This window comes from Phodopus roborovskii, unplaced genomic scaffold (genome assembly GCF_943737965.1).
Source record: "Phodopus roborovskii unplaced genomic scaffold, PHOROB, whole genome shotgun sequence".
Taxonomy (NCBI): Eukaryota; Metazoa; Chordata; class Mammalia; order Rodentia; family Cricetidae; genus Phodopus; species Phodopus roborovskii.
The window spans coordinates 17690138-17711400 of record NW_026126480.1 but is presented as its reverse complement, the minus strand read 5'-3'; the positions used below and the strand labels follow the sequence as shown (position 1 = coordinate 17711400).

General features: G+C 42.8%; 1 protein-coding gene across 1 annotated transcript in view; it reads right to left on the bottom strand.

The window, feature by feature from the left end:
- Ppfibp2 (PPFIA binding protein 2) overlaps nt 1–21263 on the bottom strand; it is a 146261-nt gene that overhangs the window by 39008 nt on the left and 85990 nt on the right. Inside the window, exons 5-6 of the mRNA XM_051192650.1 lie at nt 20706–20819; nt 9078–9209 (exon numbers count right to left, since the gene is read on the bottom strand). Coding sequence (XP_051048607.1) covers nt 9078–9209; nt 20706–20819 — 246 coding nt within the window. The remainder of the gene's footprint in view (nt 1–9077; nt 9210–20705; nt 20820–21263) is intronic.

The following is a 21263-nucleotide window of genomic DNA, read 5'->3' as shown; positions in this document are numbered from 1 at the left end:
CACACAGCTATGGACAAGTGAATACCTGATACTTAAGTCATTATTTAACTGGCTTAGGTGTCTTTGCACTCTGAGATAATCTACCATGAAGTAACACTGAATCTTGTAAGATGATTTATTAAGAATGACTTACAGCTGGAGTGACTATGCCCTTGATTTTCATCACTGGGCTTCAAGACCTTTGGTCACCTATTTGGGTTTGCCAGAGATTCAGAATCATTTTTCTAGTAATGTTGGCCCTACCTGAACTGTTCCAGTGCCCAGCAGGTAGGAAGGGGCTTGCCTGTTCCTGTTTTAGTGGGGTTGCTCAGTTTGCTATGAGAGAGCACCATGCCCACAGGAAGCAGAATCAAGAAAGCACAGTACTGATCCATGTGTTCTTGTACTTCTGCATATGGCCCAAAAGGTCATGAACTCACTGTACTGCGATTATTATGTGGGCATTATTTTTCCTGGACATGCAGATGATGTCTTAATTATTCACAACAAATGAAAATCCCGATGCTATGTTTACTCTCTGAAGCGGGAGTGGGGCTAAACTGCTCTAAACATGAATTTTAAAGGATTTTTTTCCCCATGATGCTGTTTTTGTTTTTTGGTTTTTTTTTTGTTTGTTTGTTTTTTGTTTTTGTTTTTGTTTTTGTTTTTTTTTTTTTTTTTTTTTTCCTTAAAGAAAACCAGACAATGGAGCTTCATTTAAACACCCAGTCCAGGAGAATTGATAAGTGTCTGGATCATACACTGGGAGAAGACAGCTGCGACACACCTCCATCCTGTTCCTGAAGATGGGGAATGTGGCCTTCTGAGGGCTATTCTCACCTGTTTGAACCTTGCTTGATGAGGGTCCAAGAGCCCACCTCACATCAACAGAGGCTTGTATAAGGCCAAGTTCTGCCCTGAGATAACAGCAGATCCATGCAAAGCCACTGCACACAGTTCTGGTTAGGAGAAACCCCAGCTTTCCACCAGTGAGATATCACACACACATGCTCTGATATACTTAAGTATGGTTCCTACAGGTGACCCCTCCCAGGGGGCACAGTCCTGGCTGCAGGGCTGGGGCTTGGCCTCATGGACATCAGCCACCACCTCCTCAGGGTGGTCCCTAGAGAGTAACAGGCGCTCTTGAATTTGCCTGTGGATGTCCAGCTGCAGCCTACACATCTGTTCCTGCAGCTCACTGATCACATTCAGAACTGACTGTGGGAAGGAAGAGAAAGGAGAGAAAAGCACTGAAGGTCAGTCACCAGCAGATGAGCAGCTGAGAAGTCAAGGAAGTTTGCAGAGGGTGAGTACGGTGGGGTAGGGGTGGCCCAGGCCAGTTCATGGCCAGGACCCTCTTTGATAAATGAAAATACAGGTCATGCTTTTTTCTTTCTTCCTTCCTCTTTCTTTCTTTCTTTCCTCCTTCCTTCCTTTCTTTCTTTTTCCTGAGACTTTCTCCATCCTTGGACCTGTCTTCACACTGCATGGCCATTCTTCTAAGTGAACAGCTGAGGTACAGAGTTAGGCAGATTCCTTCATCCAAGCAGAAGTAACAGCAGAGGTAGATGACACAGAGCACAGGAATACTCCCTCCATACCTGCTTCCATGCTACACTTGCCAACACCCATGCGTGCGCCCACCAGCACCCACCCACACACACACATCCAAACATGTCAACATCTGCATACAGGTGAGCTCCACAGCACATAACATGCTTATGCACAATAACGCACTTCCAACTCTGATCCCACTCAGGTGCTGATTGGTTTATTTTAACATCCAGCCTATATCCCTCTGTCTCATCAAAAGATGTCCCATGCAACGTTTTCATAGTACTACACTGGGATGTGGGTGCTTCTGGTCTATCAGGATAGACACATTTGCAGACAAACCAATGAGCTAGGTCTGATGAAACTTAATACTGTAATCTGTATGCATGCCTGTGTGCTTGTGCATGTGTGTTGATGCCAAAGGACAAGCTTGGTTGTCACTGCCCATCATTATTTGAGGCTAAGCTAGGTTCCTCACTAATTAGGCAAGGCTGGCTGAGGTGAGCTCCAGGGACTCTCCTGTCTCAGTCTCCCCTTGGGATTACAACTGTATGCTACTACTCCCCGCCTTTTTTGTCTGTAAATTCTGAGAATCAAATTCAAGTCCCTCTCCCCTCAATGGAGCTATGTTCCGAGCCACGGATGTGACTCAATATTTTTTAATGTTCAATTTTTTTGTTATTTTTTTAGTTATTGTGTGTTTGTATACATACACAAGTGAGCCAAGATGCACGTATCAAAGCCGGCAGACAGCTTAGGACAGTTTGTTCTCTCCTTCCACCTTGTGGCTGCCTTCCAGAGTTCAAATGCAGTCCTCATGCTTAGTTAGTAGTGGGCAACCTCACCATTGATGAACCTCACTGGGCTGTGACTTCCTACTTGGTTTACAAAGTTCTCATACCCCCTCAAAGGTAAAGAGCCACCTAACCTTTTCTGCCAGCTTTAATATTAAGTTGAGAATGTTCATTTCCAGATTTCCTAAACTCACTTGATTCCTGATACAGTGACCGGGCTGAAGCTCCATGGGGTAGCACTTACCTAGCATGTGCATGTGCATGGGCGAGGTCCAGGATTAGCTCCCCGGCACACACCATAACTGAAGCTAGGGAGATAGCTCCCTCGAGAGCCTGATTTGATTTTCAGAATTTACAAACAAAAAGACAGAAGAAACAAAAACACAACAAAAACCTCGCTGGTAGCATGCAGTGTGGGGACTGCTGTCCCGATTCTTCCCACTCCTTATAGGCATTGCAACAACCAAATGCATTTTTTTCTTTTCTCTTATTACAAACATACCTTTCTTTTAAAAGGCTATTGTTCTCAGCATTGTCCTTTGTTGGGGTTTGACCTTCCTCATAGAGTTCATACAGGTGCACTTTTGTCCTTAGTAAATGCCCTTTCCATGTGTTGTTCTGCTCCCTGTGAAACCTAGTTTCCTTCAAGACTGGCTACACCAAGCCCTACTACTCTATTACTGATATTCCCAAGGGAGAGGATGCAGTGAGAACTTCCTCACTTCTCAGCAGTTCAGGGTGACTGAGGAGTCACCTCTCTAGAGCTCCCAGCCTTTTCATCACTTGTCAGAGCACTCTGCCTATGCTTAGCTTTGTCCTCACTGGGGCTCATGAATTTCTGGCTAACAGTGACCACTTATTCTCCTACCCCCACCATTTTACTGTATTAATTAGTCTCCCCTTTTCTTCAAAACTGAAACCAAGTCAGTTTCTGACAGTTTTTGTTCCCTAGTTTCTGAGTGAGAAAAATAATTAAGCATGTTTGACTCATAGCAGCTTCAGCTGTGGACTTTAAAGATCCAGACAGCTTCTGCTCACCCCCGGCCACTTCTGCTCTTATTGGGACTAGGCAGTTTGCAGATGTAGGTCATAGGTTGGGTACACACCTGTTTTCCCCCCATTTGATACACTCCAGGTCTGCTGGGCCACCTCCCTAACCACGTGTTGTGGTCTGGTGTGTGTGTGTGTGTGTGTGTGTGTGTGTGTGTGTGTGTGTGTGTGTGTGTGTGAAGTCCTCAGACCTGGCATTGAAACTTAACACTTTACCTCAAGGGCTGGCTGCTCCAGCCTATGCATACTCTCCTATGAGGCATAGCCTTTGTCATCACTATTGCATCCTTGGGCTACCAATCACGAAGTGCCGGTGACATTTAAGAGGTGGTAATTGCTACTGTGTATTGTAATCTCAGCTGACTTTATATATTCACCCTGCTTTGCCAAATATCCACTCCCATTTTCAGGGCTCTAGCTGTCTACAGCTATTGAGTACCTCCCATAATCATCATCTGCCCTACCCCTTCTTACCTGTTAAACCTGCTCACAATTATCCTTAGCTCTTTTTCCCTCTCTTCCTTCACACTCAGTATAATATTGGCCTGGCCCTCTCCTGGCATACGTTGCTCACGCATATATAACCTCTATATTCTATAGAGGGAGATTTGGAAATATGTCAAAACTTCAAGTACAGGTGCCCCTAGATCATCTGTTCCATTTTGAGAGCCTACACATGTATAAGATTACTTACTACAGCATCATACAGCACAGCAAAACTTGGAAACAATTTAAATGTCTATCAAAGGAAAAAAAAAGAATTTTGCTAACTACATTAGGGTATAGTCAGGTGTTAGAAACTATGCAAACATAAATACAAATGAAGAATGGTTTGTTGTTTACTATTCTTGTCATGGAAAGAAGTATAAGAGCATTCCTTTAATGAAAAGTATGAAAATAAAAGAAGCAGAGTGTGTGTTTGCATGTTGTGTGTGTGTGCACATGTGGTGTGTGTGTCTGTGTGCATGTGGTTTGTTTGTGTGTGAATGTGTGTATGTGGTATGGGCACGTGCATGGGGTGTGTCTGTATGTCTGTGTGCATGATATGTGGTGTGTCCATCTGTCCACATGTCACTTGTCCTTGCATAAGACAACTCTGAAAGAATACACAACAAACTGATAGCACAGACTTGACTAGAGGACAGGTGCTATGAGAGCTTTTGTTAAACATCCTTATGAACTGGTTGATTTTTTTTTTTTTAGCAATTTCTTTCATATACATGAAAACAAATTAATAAGCAATACCAAAATATTAAAATGTTTCTCAGCAGGCCAGTTCAACTCTGAGCTCTGAGCAAATACATTCTTCCCTGTACTTACTCTATGTTCCAAGTCTATCATTCTGGGTTGCTCTAGTCCAGAAATCAGAACTTCTCCCTTCTCAGGTATGGAGCGTGGGAAGAAAACAGTTATGTTGTAAGGCATTTGTGTTCTGCCAGAAAATCCTGAAAATTATGTCTAGTTCCCAATCAACTGAGATAATCCCACTTCCTGGAATCCACAGCCTGAACTTGTGCTCTCCTCTAACCGAACTCTGACAAGTGCTCAAACCCACTGGGTATCTTCCCAGGACCCTAGTGCAAAGGGTTTCAGACTCCCTTCTGACCAACAAGCTTTTAAAATGCCTCTGCTCTGGGGAACCACAAAGAGCTTGTTGTCTTTTGTCTCTGAAGCTTCTTTGTGTCCCACCATCTCAATTCTGGTATTTACTTCTCTTGTTATCACTCTACTTTCAGAAGTAAATCTAATATTCAATCTTAAGTAGCTTGAAATGACCCAGGAATACAGTAAAAGGCTAATGAGGGAAACTAAAGCAAACATCTCTATTCACCCACATCTCAGATAGGATACTATCGACCGACCTAAAAGGCTGGTCATCAGTAAAGCAGCACCTCCACCCCCCCCCCCAAGTCTCACATACATATATATATATAAAACACAAGGACAAGCAGCAGGGTACTGAGTGAAGCCACATGACTTGGGATATGATCAGAACCACATGTGTTCTGTTCTGTTCTGTTAAAAACTGACCCTATTTACATGGAAACACCGAATCTGAGGATAATGGCCCAGCTGCATGTAAAAAGTGGTATGGCTTGGCTTGCATTTGAAATGCCTTAAGAAGGCTCATCTGTTAAAGTCTTTGTTGGTGTGATTTTGGGGGAAGTGACCTTAATCTTGGTGGCTATGACTTCATCAATGGATTAACCCTTCATGGGTTCATAATTTCATGGCAAGTTTGGGAAGTCACAGGAGATGGGACCAGATTAGAGAAAGTGTTTCTATGGAGACATGCATCTTGCTCCAACTCCTTCCTGGTTTTTTTGTTTGTTTGTTTTTTGTTTTTTTTCTTTCTGCTTCTTAGCTGTTATGGCTTGAACAACTTTCTCTGCCACGCGTCCCTATTATTGTATAGTCTTCTGCCTCACTCCAGTGAAGCCAGCCTGGAACTCCTGAAACACTGAGTAAATAAATCTGTCTTCTTCAAGTTTATTTTCATTTTTATTTTGCACAGCAATGCTAGAGTTTAAATGTGAAAGGCCATCCATAGACTCATGTAGCTAGATATCTGGGCTTTATATGGTGGCACCACCTTAGGGGCTCTGGAATATTTAGGAGGTGAAGTCTAGCTGGAGGATTGCTTAGGACTGAACCAAGCCCTGGTTCTAATCAGAGCTCTCTGTTTCCTGATCTAATGATAAGTAACAAGCCATGTCTCAAGCTCCAACTATCATAGGTAGAGTTCCATTCACTATTCTTTCCTTACCATGACACACTGTATTGCATAAACTGTGAGTCAAAGATAAATAATAAGCCAGATGCAGTGGTGCACACCTTTAATCCTAGCACTCAGAAGGCAGAAGCAAGGCAGATTTCTGAGTTCTAGGCTGGAGGGCAATACAGAGAAACCCTGACTAAAAAACCAAATAATAATAAAATAATGATGAGGATGAGGATGATGATGATAAATAAATGTTCTTCACTTCTTACTTCCATCAAGGATTTTGTCGCAGCACACAATAAAAGTCTAACATAGTGGCAAACAATGTCACAAATGTACTTCCCATCTGGCTATCTCAAAAAATAAAACAAAATGTTGCCTTTTCTAAATCACACTCAGCCTTGAGCACAAGCCTTCACTGTTAAAAACCATGCAGGATAGGAACGGAAAAGGCATTCCCTTTATTCATGCAATTCTAACCACGAATGACCTGAGCTAGCAAAATGTCTCACTCAAACACTCCCATCACATGACAACAGTAAGGCTTCAGCAGCACTCATGGTATTTAGCCACTGGTGCTCCACATAGCTTCCAACAGAGGCTGAGGTCCTGGGCAGACCAGCAGAGTATGCACAATTTTAAGAAGGAAGAATGCATTTCAGGTCATGTGGCTGCTCACCGCCTCTCACAGGTTTGAACAGCTTACAAAATTCCTCCACATGGAAACCTAATATTTGTACTGGCAACTAGGAAGGGCAGTGATCTGCTAGGATAGGGGCCAGGAGCTTGGGAGCTATATTGTCTCATGCATGAACAGCCTGCTGTAAAACAGCCTCAGAATCATATTTAAAAACAATTTTACAGAGAAGAAAGCAAGCAAACAGGGAAGTGACTTCTTTAGTGCACATGTCACAGAAGGACAAATTCACCTCCTTCCTGGATTCCCCAAGAAGGAACCCGAGTTACCGAGTTACACACCAATTCTGCATTTTCTTCACCAATAAATTGACTCACACACTCACATACTCCAAGTGGTGTCAACCCCTGAGGACTAGGCCCAGTCAGGCATAAGACCCACAATGACCCTACAGCTTTTGCTGGAACCATTAAGAAAGAATATCTGCAGATGTCAGTCTAGAGCTATGGATGTCCATCTTTGTCATGAAGGGTCAGCCTCCCTGAGAATAAGGCAAACAGAGAATCAAGGACTGCCTTACAAGGGACTTTTAGAGGCATGTCTGGCTCTAATCATGCTGTGCTTTAAGCCTAGATTTCTCAAGCTGTGCCTTCTAACAGCCCCTTTCTCTCCTCCCACAACCCCTCTTTATTTTTATAACTAAATGACTTTAACCAACAGTTTTACATCCTTCATAGAGCTCACTGAATTCTACCTGAATCCTAATGTATGCTCACACATCACACATCCTTGAGCACCGATGAAATAACTAACCCCGGAGACTTGACTGTTTCCCTACAACAATGAAGAAACCATCCACATAGATCGGCTTCCAGTCTAGGTGAACTTTGCAGCACGTGAACATGTGTCATAGTCTACCTTCCCATTGTCAGTATGACTAACACTGTCAGTAAGGAATCATAAAAGCTAGCTACTACTACATGACCCTCACTAAGCTAAGGGCTACAATATACACACACAAATTTTCCTTTGGTCCTAAGAATGACTAAGGAAATAGAATGCATTACTACTATCTTATAGAAATAAGCAAGCAAAAAAGAATAACTAGAGATTTGGGAGTTAACAGCCAAGATCTCAAAGCTAGGGACTATCCAAGTGTGATTCAAAGCCAGAGATGAGATCCAACAGCTGGCACTCTTACTAGAAGCTCCTGTCCACAGCTCAGCTACAGATCTCTTCCCTTGGGCACTACACATCTTACTGAGAAACATGTACACAAAAGCAATTTGAGAAACATCCCCTGGCATATTCGAAATGGCCCAAGCTCTGTTATCAACCCAGAGAAACACTGTATATGTCAGTGCAAATAATGTTAGCACTTATCAGAAAGGAACGATTTCCATTTTTTGCCTTTTGAGAGAGCTAAATAGAGGGAAATGAATAGAAACCAAGTGTTTTTAAAATGCCAAACTTCATAATAATACTCAGCATCAGTGATTTAATTTGTCTTTAACACAGTCATTATCAACAGGCACTCAACATCTGTAATTTGTCTGGTCTTGAACACATTAATTATACTTTTATAGATAAAGAAATTGAAGTTCATACAAATTATATAACTAATTTGTTGAAGTCCAAAGAGCTACTGAGTAGATCAGTCAATAACAAGCCAAGGTTTCTCTAAACTTCAAACTACCTTTTTCCATGTGTTACAATGTCAGGTGTGAACACAAACATGAAAGTGATTGTTTAAAGTTAAAACATGGCTGCTCCTTGTAAAGAAGGTGTTCTGGGCCTAAAATTCTCCAAACTCTTTCCAAAATAGACTCTGGCACATTCTAACCAATGTTATATGGAGCCTGAAAAACAAAACAAAACAAGCAAGCATTCTTTCAGAGATGGCCTGTGTGTGTGGGCTCACCTATACAACCCATCAAGAGGAAAGGAAAAAAAAAATTTGAGGGGGAGTGGGCAATGAAATGCATGTCTGAAACTGGCCCAGGCCTGCTGGGGGGATGGCTTCCTTCCTGTTGTTGTCATTACCTTAGTTTTCACAAAAGACATCTTGTGCCCATCCACATGTGTCTAATTCTCCCCTTTCAACTGTTTCCCTTTCCATCCCTGTCAGCAGTTTGAGAATAGAGCCCTAAAGCCAAAACTGAGTGGTTTGGCCATTGCTGAAATGTGCAACAACAGCAAAACCTGATAACTTGGTATTAAACAGATCATTGTGTCTCCAGTGCATGAATATTCTTGGTACCCAGAAGCTGTTTGTTGAGACTGGAATTGGCCAAATGGCCTAGGAGCCTAATACAATACAGGTCCCACCTAAACTCACCTCTGCTTTCCTCTGCTTTTCCTCTTGTTCTCTCTGCTCTTTCTCCATACCAACCAGCTTGAGCTTCAGCTCAGACACTTCAGTCATCAGATCCAGCTTCTGGGTCTCCAGAGATGTGCGACTTAGCAGCTCCTGTAAGCAAAAATGGATCTCAGAATCATAAGCCACCAGGGCCACAAGGCCAGCAGCATTTCCATCCATAGCACATGAGGCAACATCTACACTGTGTTTTATACAGCCTAGGGTGGGGACTACTGCATCGCACCCATGGATATGTTAGCAGAGGTTTGGCTGACCCCAGGTCACTTGGGGATAGTACAACCCCTGACATCACCCAGCATGCTTTGAAAGGCATTTCTCAAAAAACATACTTCTCCATAGTAACCATTATTAATTATTTTCAGGGAAAATGAATGGGCACTTTCAAAGGATGAACATTTCCCGTCTATTTTCAAGGCGAAGCCGCAAGCCCTCTTAATCAGAAAAAATGAATATGAATTCATGTTGACAACACAGTTTTTGAAAACAGAAATTTCTAGACCAGCTCCTGGGTACAATCAAACATCAGCCTAGTCTTCTACAAATCTCAACATAAGACATAATTACAATAAAACCTGAGAGAAGTCACAGTATAAAGTGGATTCACAATAGAGTGGTTCTTTGAGATGGCTCTTCCCTGAACTATACCAAAATTACAACTGGCTAGTGTGGAATGTAGATAAATTTATTCTCTACAGAGTATGAAAAGACAAGTACATTATTTCTAGTCCTGCTGTTACTAGAACAGTGGCTGAGAACCAAATATTCCAGTTCCTAGACACCAAGCCTGCCATAAACACACACACTTACTAAACATAAACAAGGAAACAACAGAGGATGTAGGCAAGACAGCTGCTGAAGCATTATTAAAGACCAGAAATTATCCCAGTGGTACAAAGCAATATGTTTTTGCATCAGTAAATGCTGATGTCCTGATAGTCACAATCCTGGCTCGTGGTAGACCCTTGTCCACACAGGTCCCAGCATTGAGGACTTACAAGGAAATTAGAAAAGCATCTGGAAAAGAAACAACCTCCTGCATGGTCTGAATATTTTGTGTCATCCCAGGCAACCCAACCTTGGCACATCGAATGATGATCTCCATTTTCATAGGTCTCAATCTGTCCTGCCATCATGAATCAAACCATAGAAGAATTTGACTAGGAACAGATGCTTCCCTAACCTGACCAGAAAGGCCACCAGTTCTTGACAAATCTGAACTACAAACATAATGGAATGGCCCTTCTGAGGGCCCTTCTGAGCCCTGGAGCAGGCCAACAGGCTCCTCCAGGTCAACCAGACTTGAGGCTGGATGACAACATTAGAACCATGGGATACCTGGCCATAATAAATCAGTGTGATGAGATAGATGTCCAAGATAATGACAGATTCAGGTTTTTTGACTGCCTCCTGTACAGCAAAGACTGCTGGCTGCTTTTATACACATCTTCTTAACACTCCTCCCCGGGGATTTGGCAGCAAATACTGGTATCTGAATTGTACAGATGAGAAAACAGGCCCAGGGAGAGAAAGTACATCTGCTAGCCAAGGACATAAAGCCAATTAGAAGCAGAGTCAGTTTGCAAACTATCACCTATTTGACTTCAGAACTCATTCCTGTTGGATGTATCTATCATCCTGTTTTCCAAGCTGGGGTGGGAAGTGTGTGCTGTGAATCAAAGGATTCAAAAAGGAATAGCAAAATGTTGAAAAAGGCAGTTAGCAAACACTCACTGATCCCAGAAGATGTCCACTTACACTGATGGAGTTTCACTGAACACATATAACGCAGAACTCTGTTATTGAAGCTGAGTAAGCTATAAAGGATCTTAAGCAGGTCTTCCCTGGGTGGGAGGACACACCAAAATGATGATTTCTCTTAGCCTTGAGTGTATGAAGTTCGTAATGTTCATAATTCTCCCTGCTTATCATTTTTCTCCTCTACACCCTCTTCGCATCTTTTTTATACTTCATTCTCTTAATATCTCCATCCCTGCATATACATGCCTTGTTCTAAAACTAATTTTAGGCAGTTTCAAAATATATATTCCCAGTTAAAAATATATCAAGGATAGTGAAATGGCTCAGTGGATAAATGACTTGCCATCCAAGTGTGGTGACCTGAGTTCAGATCACTAGAACCTATGTAGTACGCAGCTGGGCATAGCAGCAAATGCCTATAATCCCAACACTACTATGGCAAAATGGGATGAAGACATAGAAGAGTCCACAAATGCTTGTATACAACCTAGTCTAATATACACAAGTCATGATACTTGTCTCAGAGAAGGTAGAAGGCCAGAAATGACACATGAGGTTTTCCTATGATCTCTACATATACATCATGGTGTGCATGCACACGTATGTGCCCCCCCACACACACCTACATACATACCTACACATATATACATACATACATACACACACTCTCATACACACACCCACTGTATACACACATACACAGCAAACAAACAAACAAACAAGCAAACAAAACCCATAAAAGTTAAAAGCTGGTAAGAGGGGAAACTTATAGTTAATTGAAAACTGGTAAGTTACTGCAAACAGCTGGGGGTAAACCACAATACGCAGATACACAAGCCTCTAAGCTACCCATTCAAAAAGACAATTCCACAAAGTGAAATCCATAAGGTCAATTACTCTGGAGTGCTGAGATCTAAGAAAAAAAGTCTTCCATAAGACTCCATCTGCTTTAAACACAAACCAGAGGCCAACACTTAGAAACATGACAGTTGAAAGCACAATCCCTGTGGCTGCCTGATGAACGTAAGATGATAACCACCCACTTTTGTCCAGGGATCGGCATTCCAGACATTACTTTGCTGAACTTGTAAAAAGCCTTACAATGTATCTAAGTCTTCTTCTCTGCTCTCACCACCGTCAAAACCGCCCTAGTCCTTTAAACTCCCAGGCTGTGATTAGTCACACCAGTGTTGCAGCTGATGAGAACAGGGCTGTAATTAGTTGCAATAGCCATCCTAATTAGTTATGCCACTGTGTTTGAATTGGTCATGCTAACATTCCAAGTGGACATGAGGGTTGGACACATTCATGTTTTAATTGGAAACCTGAGGTTGTTTAATTGATTACAGTTTGATGAAGCCTTTTGTTGATATTCCTTGTTGTGAAGAATTACTATTCTAGCCTATGAACTCACAAAAGCCAGCCTTCAAGTCAACACATCACAGAGTTCCTCGCACATCTGCGTTCGCTGCAGCATTGTTCCCAATAGCTACACTACAGAACCAACATAGGTCTCCACTGACTGATGGATGCATAAAGAAAATGTGTACATACACAGAATGGAACGTTTTTTCAGCCATAAAGAACAAAGTTATGTCACTTGTAAGAACTGGAAATAATCATATTAAACAATTAAGTCAATCACACAAATATACATTTTTGTCTCTTAGCTTGGGACCTCAATTTTACTATATTTGCTATATAAAGTCTTATGTAAAGTAAAACTGTGTGGAGGAAAAAAAGGGAATTTACAGGAGGAGCAGAGATACGGAAAGGGGGGCACCAGGTATGGGGGAGATCCACTGGACTACAGCACATACTTGTATAAAAAACTCATTACATCATAAAAAGAGAGACATGAAAGTGCAAGTTGGTAAGAAAGGGATTAGGAGTGGGACAAGAGAGGGTAATGGGGGAAATATGATCAAGTTGCATTATATACATGTGTGAAGATGTCATGAAACTCATTACAGGCCATTAATATAGACTAATAAAAAATCAGAAAACAGAAAATAGAATTTTAATGCTGGTTGCTGTTGGGGAAAAAAGTCGGTTAGCCTTCAACAAGTTTAAGCCAACCCATCTCAGTTTCTCTATCTCAAGCCCCAGCAAGGTCCCTGACCACTATTAGGAACCAGATTCTCTAAAGTGTAGCTATCCTGCAACTGCAATGCTGCCTTCTACCTCCAACAAGAATAGCAGCTGACTATAATTAACATGGTATGTTTCCCTCTACTCAGTTATCTTAAAGGAAGAACACTCTGACACCACCAACCCAACATACAGAACATCAATCTCCCATCTCAGGCCTACCTCCAGACTACTATCTGTTCCCATCAATTGTTCAATTTATCCCAAGGCAGCAATATTCAGGTACAGTACATTCTCCCAAATACAGAAACAAGGCAGTTTCCACTCCCCCACCCCCAGGCATTTGTCTTTTGACCAGTGGCTTTTCTACCTACATTAGACGATCTTCGTCCCTTCAGGAACTTCAGCATCCTTGTGAATGATTGTTCAGTCCTGAATCCTTGTAGATGACCGTTCTGTCCTGTATCCGCTTGCAGACCTTCTGTTCAGCTTTACACCAACCTCAGCTCCTCAGGGCTTTGTTTCTCAGCAGCAGGGTTACAACTAGGTCCTCATCTGCACCCAGAATGTGTTTGCTTTGTCTCCAATGTCTTCAATTCTTAAGTTCTCCTGTCTGACCTTTTTCAACTATCCCTCTTGCTCCCTCAACCTAGAATTTCTTCTTCTGTGTCCAGTGGTTACTTAGTAACTCCCTGTTTTCCTGGTCTATCAACTTTCTTTAGCAATATTTGTCTCCCTGGCCACTCTGTACTTTGAGGTTTGTCATGCCATTTGTATTTGTATCTATACCAGAAAAATCCTGCCCTAGACCTGATGGTTTTTGTTTACCAGGGCCTAGGTGGAGCCAAATCTGTTAGTATTTGTTTCCCCACCTAATGACCTGAGCATTGCTACTGAAAGTCATTTAATTGTGCTCATTGGTCTCAATACAAACTTATCTGATTGAAGCTTATCTGCCAGTGCTGCCTGGTAAAACTTTATACACCCCTGGCTGGTTCCTCTTGGTGATTGTTCCAAATCTTTCCTATCCCTCCAAGCTTCAGACCCCACAATGTCCTCTTGTCAAATAACGTCTCCTCCTATCTGCCAACACAATAAAAACCATCATTCATTGAACTTACATTCTTTTTATTTCAGAGTTTTCCACTATCAACTCATTCATCTGTCTTAAATCCCTATCTAAGTGGGAGCAAACATGCTTGTACACATACAGACACTCTCCCTCCCTCTCTCCCTCCCTCTCTCTCCCTCTCTCTCTCTCTCCCTCTCTCTCTCTCTCTCTAGTCTGACATGACTTCTCCCTGTCATCTTCTGTCAGGTTCTCTTACTTTCATAATCTATTTTGTATCCCAGAAAGCTGGATGTGTTGGCATACATCTGTAACCCTAGCACTCAGAGGCTGAGTAAAGGGAGAACCCTACACTGACCCTGCAGCCATCTCCAAGGAGAGAGAAAGAGAGAGGGGGGTGAAACACATGCCCCCCCCCACACACAGCTAGAAAGAGAGACAGAGAGACAGATGAGAAACAGAGAGAGAGAGAGCACACAATATTTCCAGAATTTTGTTCCTCAATTGCACCATTTTGACTGACCTTCCCACTTCTGCCCTTCAAAGTATCCTCACACAACTTGGTGAATGTCACAGTTACCTTGGCAGCTACCCAGTAGTCTTTGGTGGTGTCCCCTGGTCTTCCTCTAGCTAGTAACTCAGATACACTCCCATTCACTGGGACCTAGCCACTCCCTCACCTTTGTGCTGCCTTGGAAGGAGTTCCCACCAAGCTCTGTGCTAGTCTGGGATAGGACCATCAATCATGCACTCTGACCGGCATTTAATCTCGTCCTCACCATCAGCTCTCATTCCTTGAGCTATAAACATGATCAAATTTCTGACATTCTAAAGAAGCCTCCCCTCTGAACTCCCTCGCCTTTAAAGTCACCACCCACTCACAGGTCCTGTCTGCATAAGTAAATGTGTGCTGCGTGTGTCATATACAAATACAAAAACATATACATACACATATATGGCTGGGGGGGGATCCTCCCTCCTAACCCTTCCCCCATACTTCCTCTTCCTTTCACTCCTCAACAAGATGTCTGTCTGCCTGCAATTTGCCTGCTGCCTTCACCTTAGTAGGGGACACAAACAGTTTTACTTCTAGGATCCCGTGTCTAAACTTCAGCCATAACTTAATTTTCTAGGCTTTTACAGACTCCATAGCATAGAGTCAGCATAAGCTCTTGTCTGCCACTTCGTCTTCCCTGTACGGGATGTCCCTGACCATTCATTTTGCTCTCCCACCTCCTAGATTCTGTCTTCTCTAAGGGAAATGTTCATGTGTCACTGCTAGCCTTCACTCCTAGCACTGGAGTCAGCTCTGGATGAAACTTGCCTATCTGGAGCTCCAACAAACCTGCCCAGGCTTCCTGACCTACAGGGGAGGACCCACCAGGCACAGCTTAGAGATGGATGTAGGCAGGCAGCAGCAGGCAGGCAGGCAGTAGGGAAGAAAGCCTCCCAAGCAGTACTGAGCTGCCTGCTCCTAACTATTCAAGGTTGCCTGCAATTTAAAGGAAGGAGGGCAAGGAGGAGGGGCATGAGAGGCTTATTTCCCTTAAGGACTGTGAAACTGGGCAAGGACACTTTAGAGAAAGGAATGGACATAATTATCACTTGCCCCTCTCTTCACCACCATCACTAACTTCTTCCAGAAGCACAAGAACATCTCCTTTCTCAGAGATGAAAGAAAGTTTACATCTCAGAGCAACCGGCCATTTCCTTTTTCTCAAGGCTCAGGTCCTGACTGGAGCTGATAAAAAAGAAATCTGCCTTTCAATTCATTCTCTCCTTAAAAGGGCCACATCTTGAAGCAATTACCTCCATCTTTAAGAGTGGAACATGACCCAGAGAATTACTGACAGGGGACTGCAGCCAGCCTGGCAATCTGAAACCAGAACGAAAGACAAGAAAGCAAAACTCTGTCCCTTTGCCCTTTGAAGCCAAAGGCTCTGGCCTTGCCATGAAGCTAGCTAGTATCATGAGGAACACTGCAGAAAAGAGTACGCCCAACCGACTCTGGCTCCATTCAAGCCTCATTTCCCGCTGACTTAGCCTCACCTGCAACTAGGGTTGACATACAGCACTCTGCACTGGTGTCTAGACAAACAACATCAAATAAGATGAATTTGAAGAAACTAGGCATTTGTGCCTTAAAATCTCTGAAGGGTTTTAGGAAATATTTAAATGCCCATTTTCTTCACTCACAACTTGCTGCCTTGTCTCACCTCCTCAGACAGATCTATGTGCCTGCCAGATCATGTGTGTGTTTATATTTAATATTCTCTTTGGTTTGGAAAAAAAAAACTTCATTTCTTCACAACCCTTGCACAGTGTCTTCAAATATATTAGCCATTTGTATGAAAATCTGTTTTTAACACAACTGTACTAATCGTATACAATTTCATGACTGTTAGGGCACCTCCAATGGGTAGCCTTTGGCTTTGTCATGAGGTCTGGGTCCTGTTTCACCCTGGAACTTTTTTCTAACTTAACAGGACTTCCTTTCACTGGCAAATCCCTCTGCTTTCCTTCTATACTGCCTCGGAAGAAGTTTCCACCAAGCTCTGTGCTCACCGACAGTAGGATCAGCCACCATGCATTCTAACAGCATTTACTATACCATCAGGTTATTCTCCTATGAAGTAATATCAGAGATGCACAATTTAGAATCCAGACTGCCATCTCCATTCTCTACAAGAAAGAAAGCCAGAGGGCCAGAGCTCAGTGGCAGTAGTGTTTGCCTAGCATGCATGAGGCCCAGCATCACAAATATTAACAACAATAATAATAAATTAAGAGAAATAAGAACAGATTTATTGACCTTCCCAGGCCAACATCCAGGTCTCTGACTCCCAGTCACTCCATACTTCCGTTGGTTTCACATCAACCCTAGGGATGGAGGCTTGAAACACACTGATGTTCCATATTTCCCAGAGCAGGGTAGTGCCTTCACAATCTCAGAACAACTTTCGTCCTTCCTTCCTTCCTTCCTTCCTTCCTTCCTTCCTTCCTTCCTTCCTTCCTTCCCAAGGTATCTTCAAATATATTGCAGTCTAGACCTGCCCCTATGTTGGTTCTATATACTTCTGGTTTATCTACTACTAAGGGAGGTCTTTGTGTTTTCTCCTGGAGACTGGATGAGTTCATGTCCAGTTGCACCAGCTGGCAGGCAGGAGATCAGTGGTGAGCAGGGGCTGGGTTGGGACAGTGTGGGAAATTCAGAGGAGGCCTGCCTCATGAGTTGAGTGAGAGGGTAACCTCTTCCTCTTGTGCTCCTAGAACAAGTAGGACACTGGTACACCAGCTTTGGGAAAAGACAGCTCAGTGGGACTGCTATAACTTAACAAAGCACTAGCTTTGGGTTATGCATATTGCATCTGGGTTTTCTCAAGTCCATGTGGTGGTTTAAAGAATGGCCCCCATAGGCACATGCATTTGAATGTTTGGTCCCCGGTTGTCTGAATTGTTTGGGAAAGGATTAAGAGACGTAATCTTATTGGAGGAGGTGTGTCACTGAGGAATAGGCTTTGAAGTTTCAAAAGCCCATGCCATTCCCCAGTTAGCTCTCTCTTCCTGAGTCTGTAAATCAGGACATAAGGTATTGCTTGGGCACTTTGCCTGCATGCTGCCATGTTCCCAGCCATGATGGTCATAGCTTCTAACCCTCTGGAAATATGAAGCCCAACAAATGCTTTCTTTAGTAAACTGCATTGGTGATGGTGTCTTAACTAAGTAATTAAGCAACTGAGACAGTCTTCCAGTAATTAACTAAGTAATTAAGCAACTGAGACAGTGCTATTCCAGCCATGGATGGGATATGGTCTATAGCATACATTATAGGCCAGGCATGACCTATAGTAAGGTACTCTATAGTTCACACTGGACATTTCAAAACTGAAATCTATTGCCAATTTTTTAAGATATCTTTAAATCTTTAATTTTTACCTCTGTGTAAAACAAACAAAAATAGCAACAAACTAGACCATCTTGCATTACTGGGTATACAAAGGCAATAAACTAGCACTAATTAACAGTTGTTAGGTTTAGACAGGATGCATCGGTGTGCTTCCAGGGAAAGTAATGGGTTACAGGGAAGCAGAAGGCCCTCCTGGAGATAGAGAAGGATCTCATCCATAGCAATGGGCCAGGTCTGGCAGGATAGGAATGGTCATCCAGTCTGGCAGAAAGAAGCAATTGTATCCATTCTCTGCCTCTAGGCCATGAGTCATTCTTGTTCCAACCACCCAAAGCCAAGAGCCCTGCAGCCAAGGTTATCTCAGCCAAACTGGGCAAGTCTCTACCTGCCCCCAGTTCATAGGCTGTATACAGATTCTACGCAGTAAACAGCACTGCATCAGCCCTGTGGGGCAAGAAGCAAGTGTCTTCACAAACAGCATCAAGTGGATTCCATGACAGCAATAGCATTGAGCTTAAGATCTAGAACTGGAACCAAGTCTAACAGACACCTAATGGGTGTGGAGGCTCTAATGTGTCCCACAATTCGAACATGTACTTTTTAATGAAATGCTACCCTGAAAAGATTCAGAGGCCATACAGAAAGTTATAGACACAGAACTTGGTCAAATTCTAGAAGCAACAAATGCTAAGACACCTTTATTACAAACTGTAGCAAGTGATAGATGACATCACAGCTACTGTGGAGCAAGCCAATGCCTGAGACCTCACTCACAGCACATGACAAAGAATTATAATAAATAGGATACAAAAGATAACCACCCTAAGACTTTTGAAAAGTTAAAAATGCTTTCTTTGTGACAATGCTGACAGACAGAAAAGCCAACTCCTGTCTAGACATTGCTGGCCCCTCCATCAGACTCCTAGACAGACAGGAATACTGTCACAGTGGGAAGTAGAACATTACAGCAGGCAGCATGGCCAGGCATACAGGCCCAACACTACAATGCAGCCATTCTCTGACCTCTGAAAATGTGGCTTCTAGCCAGGTACCACCTTCCTGAAATGTCAGCCCTCAGACATTTTTCTCACATATTCACTATCATATTCAGCTTTTCATGGTCTCTTTGTGAACTGTTTACAATTGTCTATCATCTTCCTTCCTTACCCTCCCCATCAAAACCACACCTCAGGCAGACCCAAAAACTCCATCCACATGTGTTTGAAGCACTTTTTTTCCCCAATCAGATTATTTTCTTTTCTAGGCATTCAAAGATAGATTCATTTTTTTTTTATTCTCAAAAAGAACTGTTGCTAATCACAATTTCTTAGGAACAATTGTAAGAAAAATGGTATATAGTCTAAACAAAATCAAACTAAGCCAAGAACAGTGTAATTTATTAATCAGGAGTGAGAAGATAGCAAATTAGTTATAACCTCCACACTGCTTGCTGCAACTAGTGTTTTTTGTTTTTGTTTTGTTTTGTTTTGTTTGTTTTTTGTTGTTGTTGCTGCTGCTGCTGCTGTTTTGTTTTTCGAGACAGAGCTTCTCTGTGTAGTCCTGGCTGTCCTGCAACTCTCTGTAGACCAGGCTGGCCTTGAACTCAGAAATCCACCTGCCGGTCTCCAGAGTGCTGGTATTAAAGGTGTGTGCCATCACCACCTAGATTCTATAAAGACGGGTCCATCAAGATAATGATTTAACCTTTTCTACCCTTAAATTCTTCAAATGCACCCAAACAAAATTAACACACCCTGAAACTATGACATTGATGCTAAGACCAACAATATAATGCAAAGACTGTGTTCACAGGCGGAACTTGACAAGTTTAAAAAAAAAAAAGGTGGAGCTCTGAGGAAAGGATTATAATCAGTCAACTAAGTAAATCCACTCATTTTAAGGGATAGATGGTAAGACTCTTCCCTATGTCAGGGACAAAGCACAAACATAAGCTCCCAGCATGCTTTAATTTACACAATAGCCAAAAATGCAAGGATAATTTAAGCAAAGGAAATCTCTGACTAGATTGAATCAAAAGTCTAATGGTATGCTCAGCAGACAATTCAGTACCCCTTTGTAATAGCCACAACTCACTTTTTACCATATGACACAATTATTCTGATACTTCAACTTAAAGTAACTGTAAACAACAGTGGAGATGTCTACATTGCTACAATTTCAAATCTAAAAGAGCCACCACATCATACATAAGCATATGAACCCTAAGGACTAGACTATCCCTCTGAGGGACTACAGCTTTGCAAATCATGTGTACACACACCAGAACCACCAAAAGGACTGTATTACAAAGTGGGGAAGCAGCTAACTGTTGCTTTCCTTTTTGATGTTTACTGAATTACAGTCAGATGGCACTTGTGTGATAGTTTTTAGTCAAAAGGAAACTACAGAGGGGGTGACTAGAATGAGGGTGGGGGAAAAGGCAGAAAATAAGCTGACATGTTAATTTTCTACAACTCCAGGTGCCACCCCTTGGCAGATGACTGCTTCTACTACGATAAGATGAAGTGACAGAAAGAAAGTGCTGTGGGACTCTGTCTAACCAGCTCAACAAGTTATTTCTCTCAGGCCAGCCCCGCCCGCCCTCAACGTTCAGGTTGGTTTCACCTGCTGTCTAAACACTGCACAGTGCACAGTCAACCCCACCTCCAGGCCTCATGGGAAGAGTAAGTAGGAGCCCATAAAGGGGTATTTAACACAGAGCTGCTTCAGGCCCAAAGCCCTCCACTCCACATGCCCCTACCTGCTGAAGCATCTCTTCGGCAGCATTGAGTTTCACCTGGTGTCCTTCCAGACACACTTCAAGGTCTCGGATCTTCTCTCCTTGGGCTTCCACTTGGTCTGTGAGGACACTCACCTGTTGTAGAACATAAACAATATGAAGGATCTGGACTATGTCAGGCACTGTGAGGTGGGTGAGCTGTGATGAAGGTCTCTCTTTGGGTGCGTGAGTTGAGGAAGTATCCCAGAGGAAGGCAACTCCAGTTAGAATCTCTCTTACCAGAGAATCTTAAGCACTGTCTAAATGCCTTGGTCACATTTCCTGCTCTTGACAGACTTAGGAGGAAAGCATCTACCCAAGAGTCATGAGAGCTGCCTCTGGGCTGGACTTCTGCTTCTTATTCGTCTAATAGGGCAGCCCGACTTCAAGGCATATCTCAGCTCTTGCCAGGGCTCTGCCACCTCATGGAGAAGAGCAATCCAAAGCTTTATGGAAACAACCAATGTCCTTCCCTCTCTCATAGGGGTGTGGGGACTGCTCACCTATCAAGTGAGTGTTTGGAAGTAATTAAGGAATGTG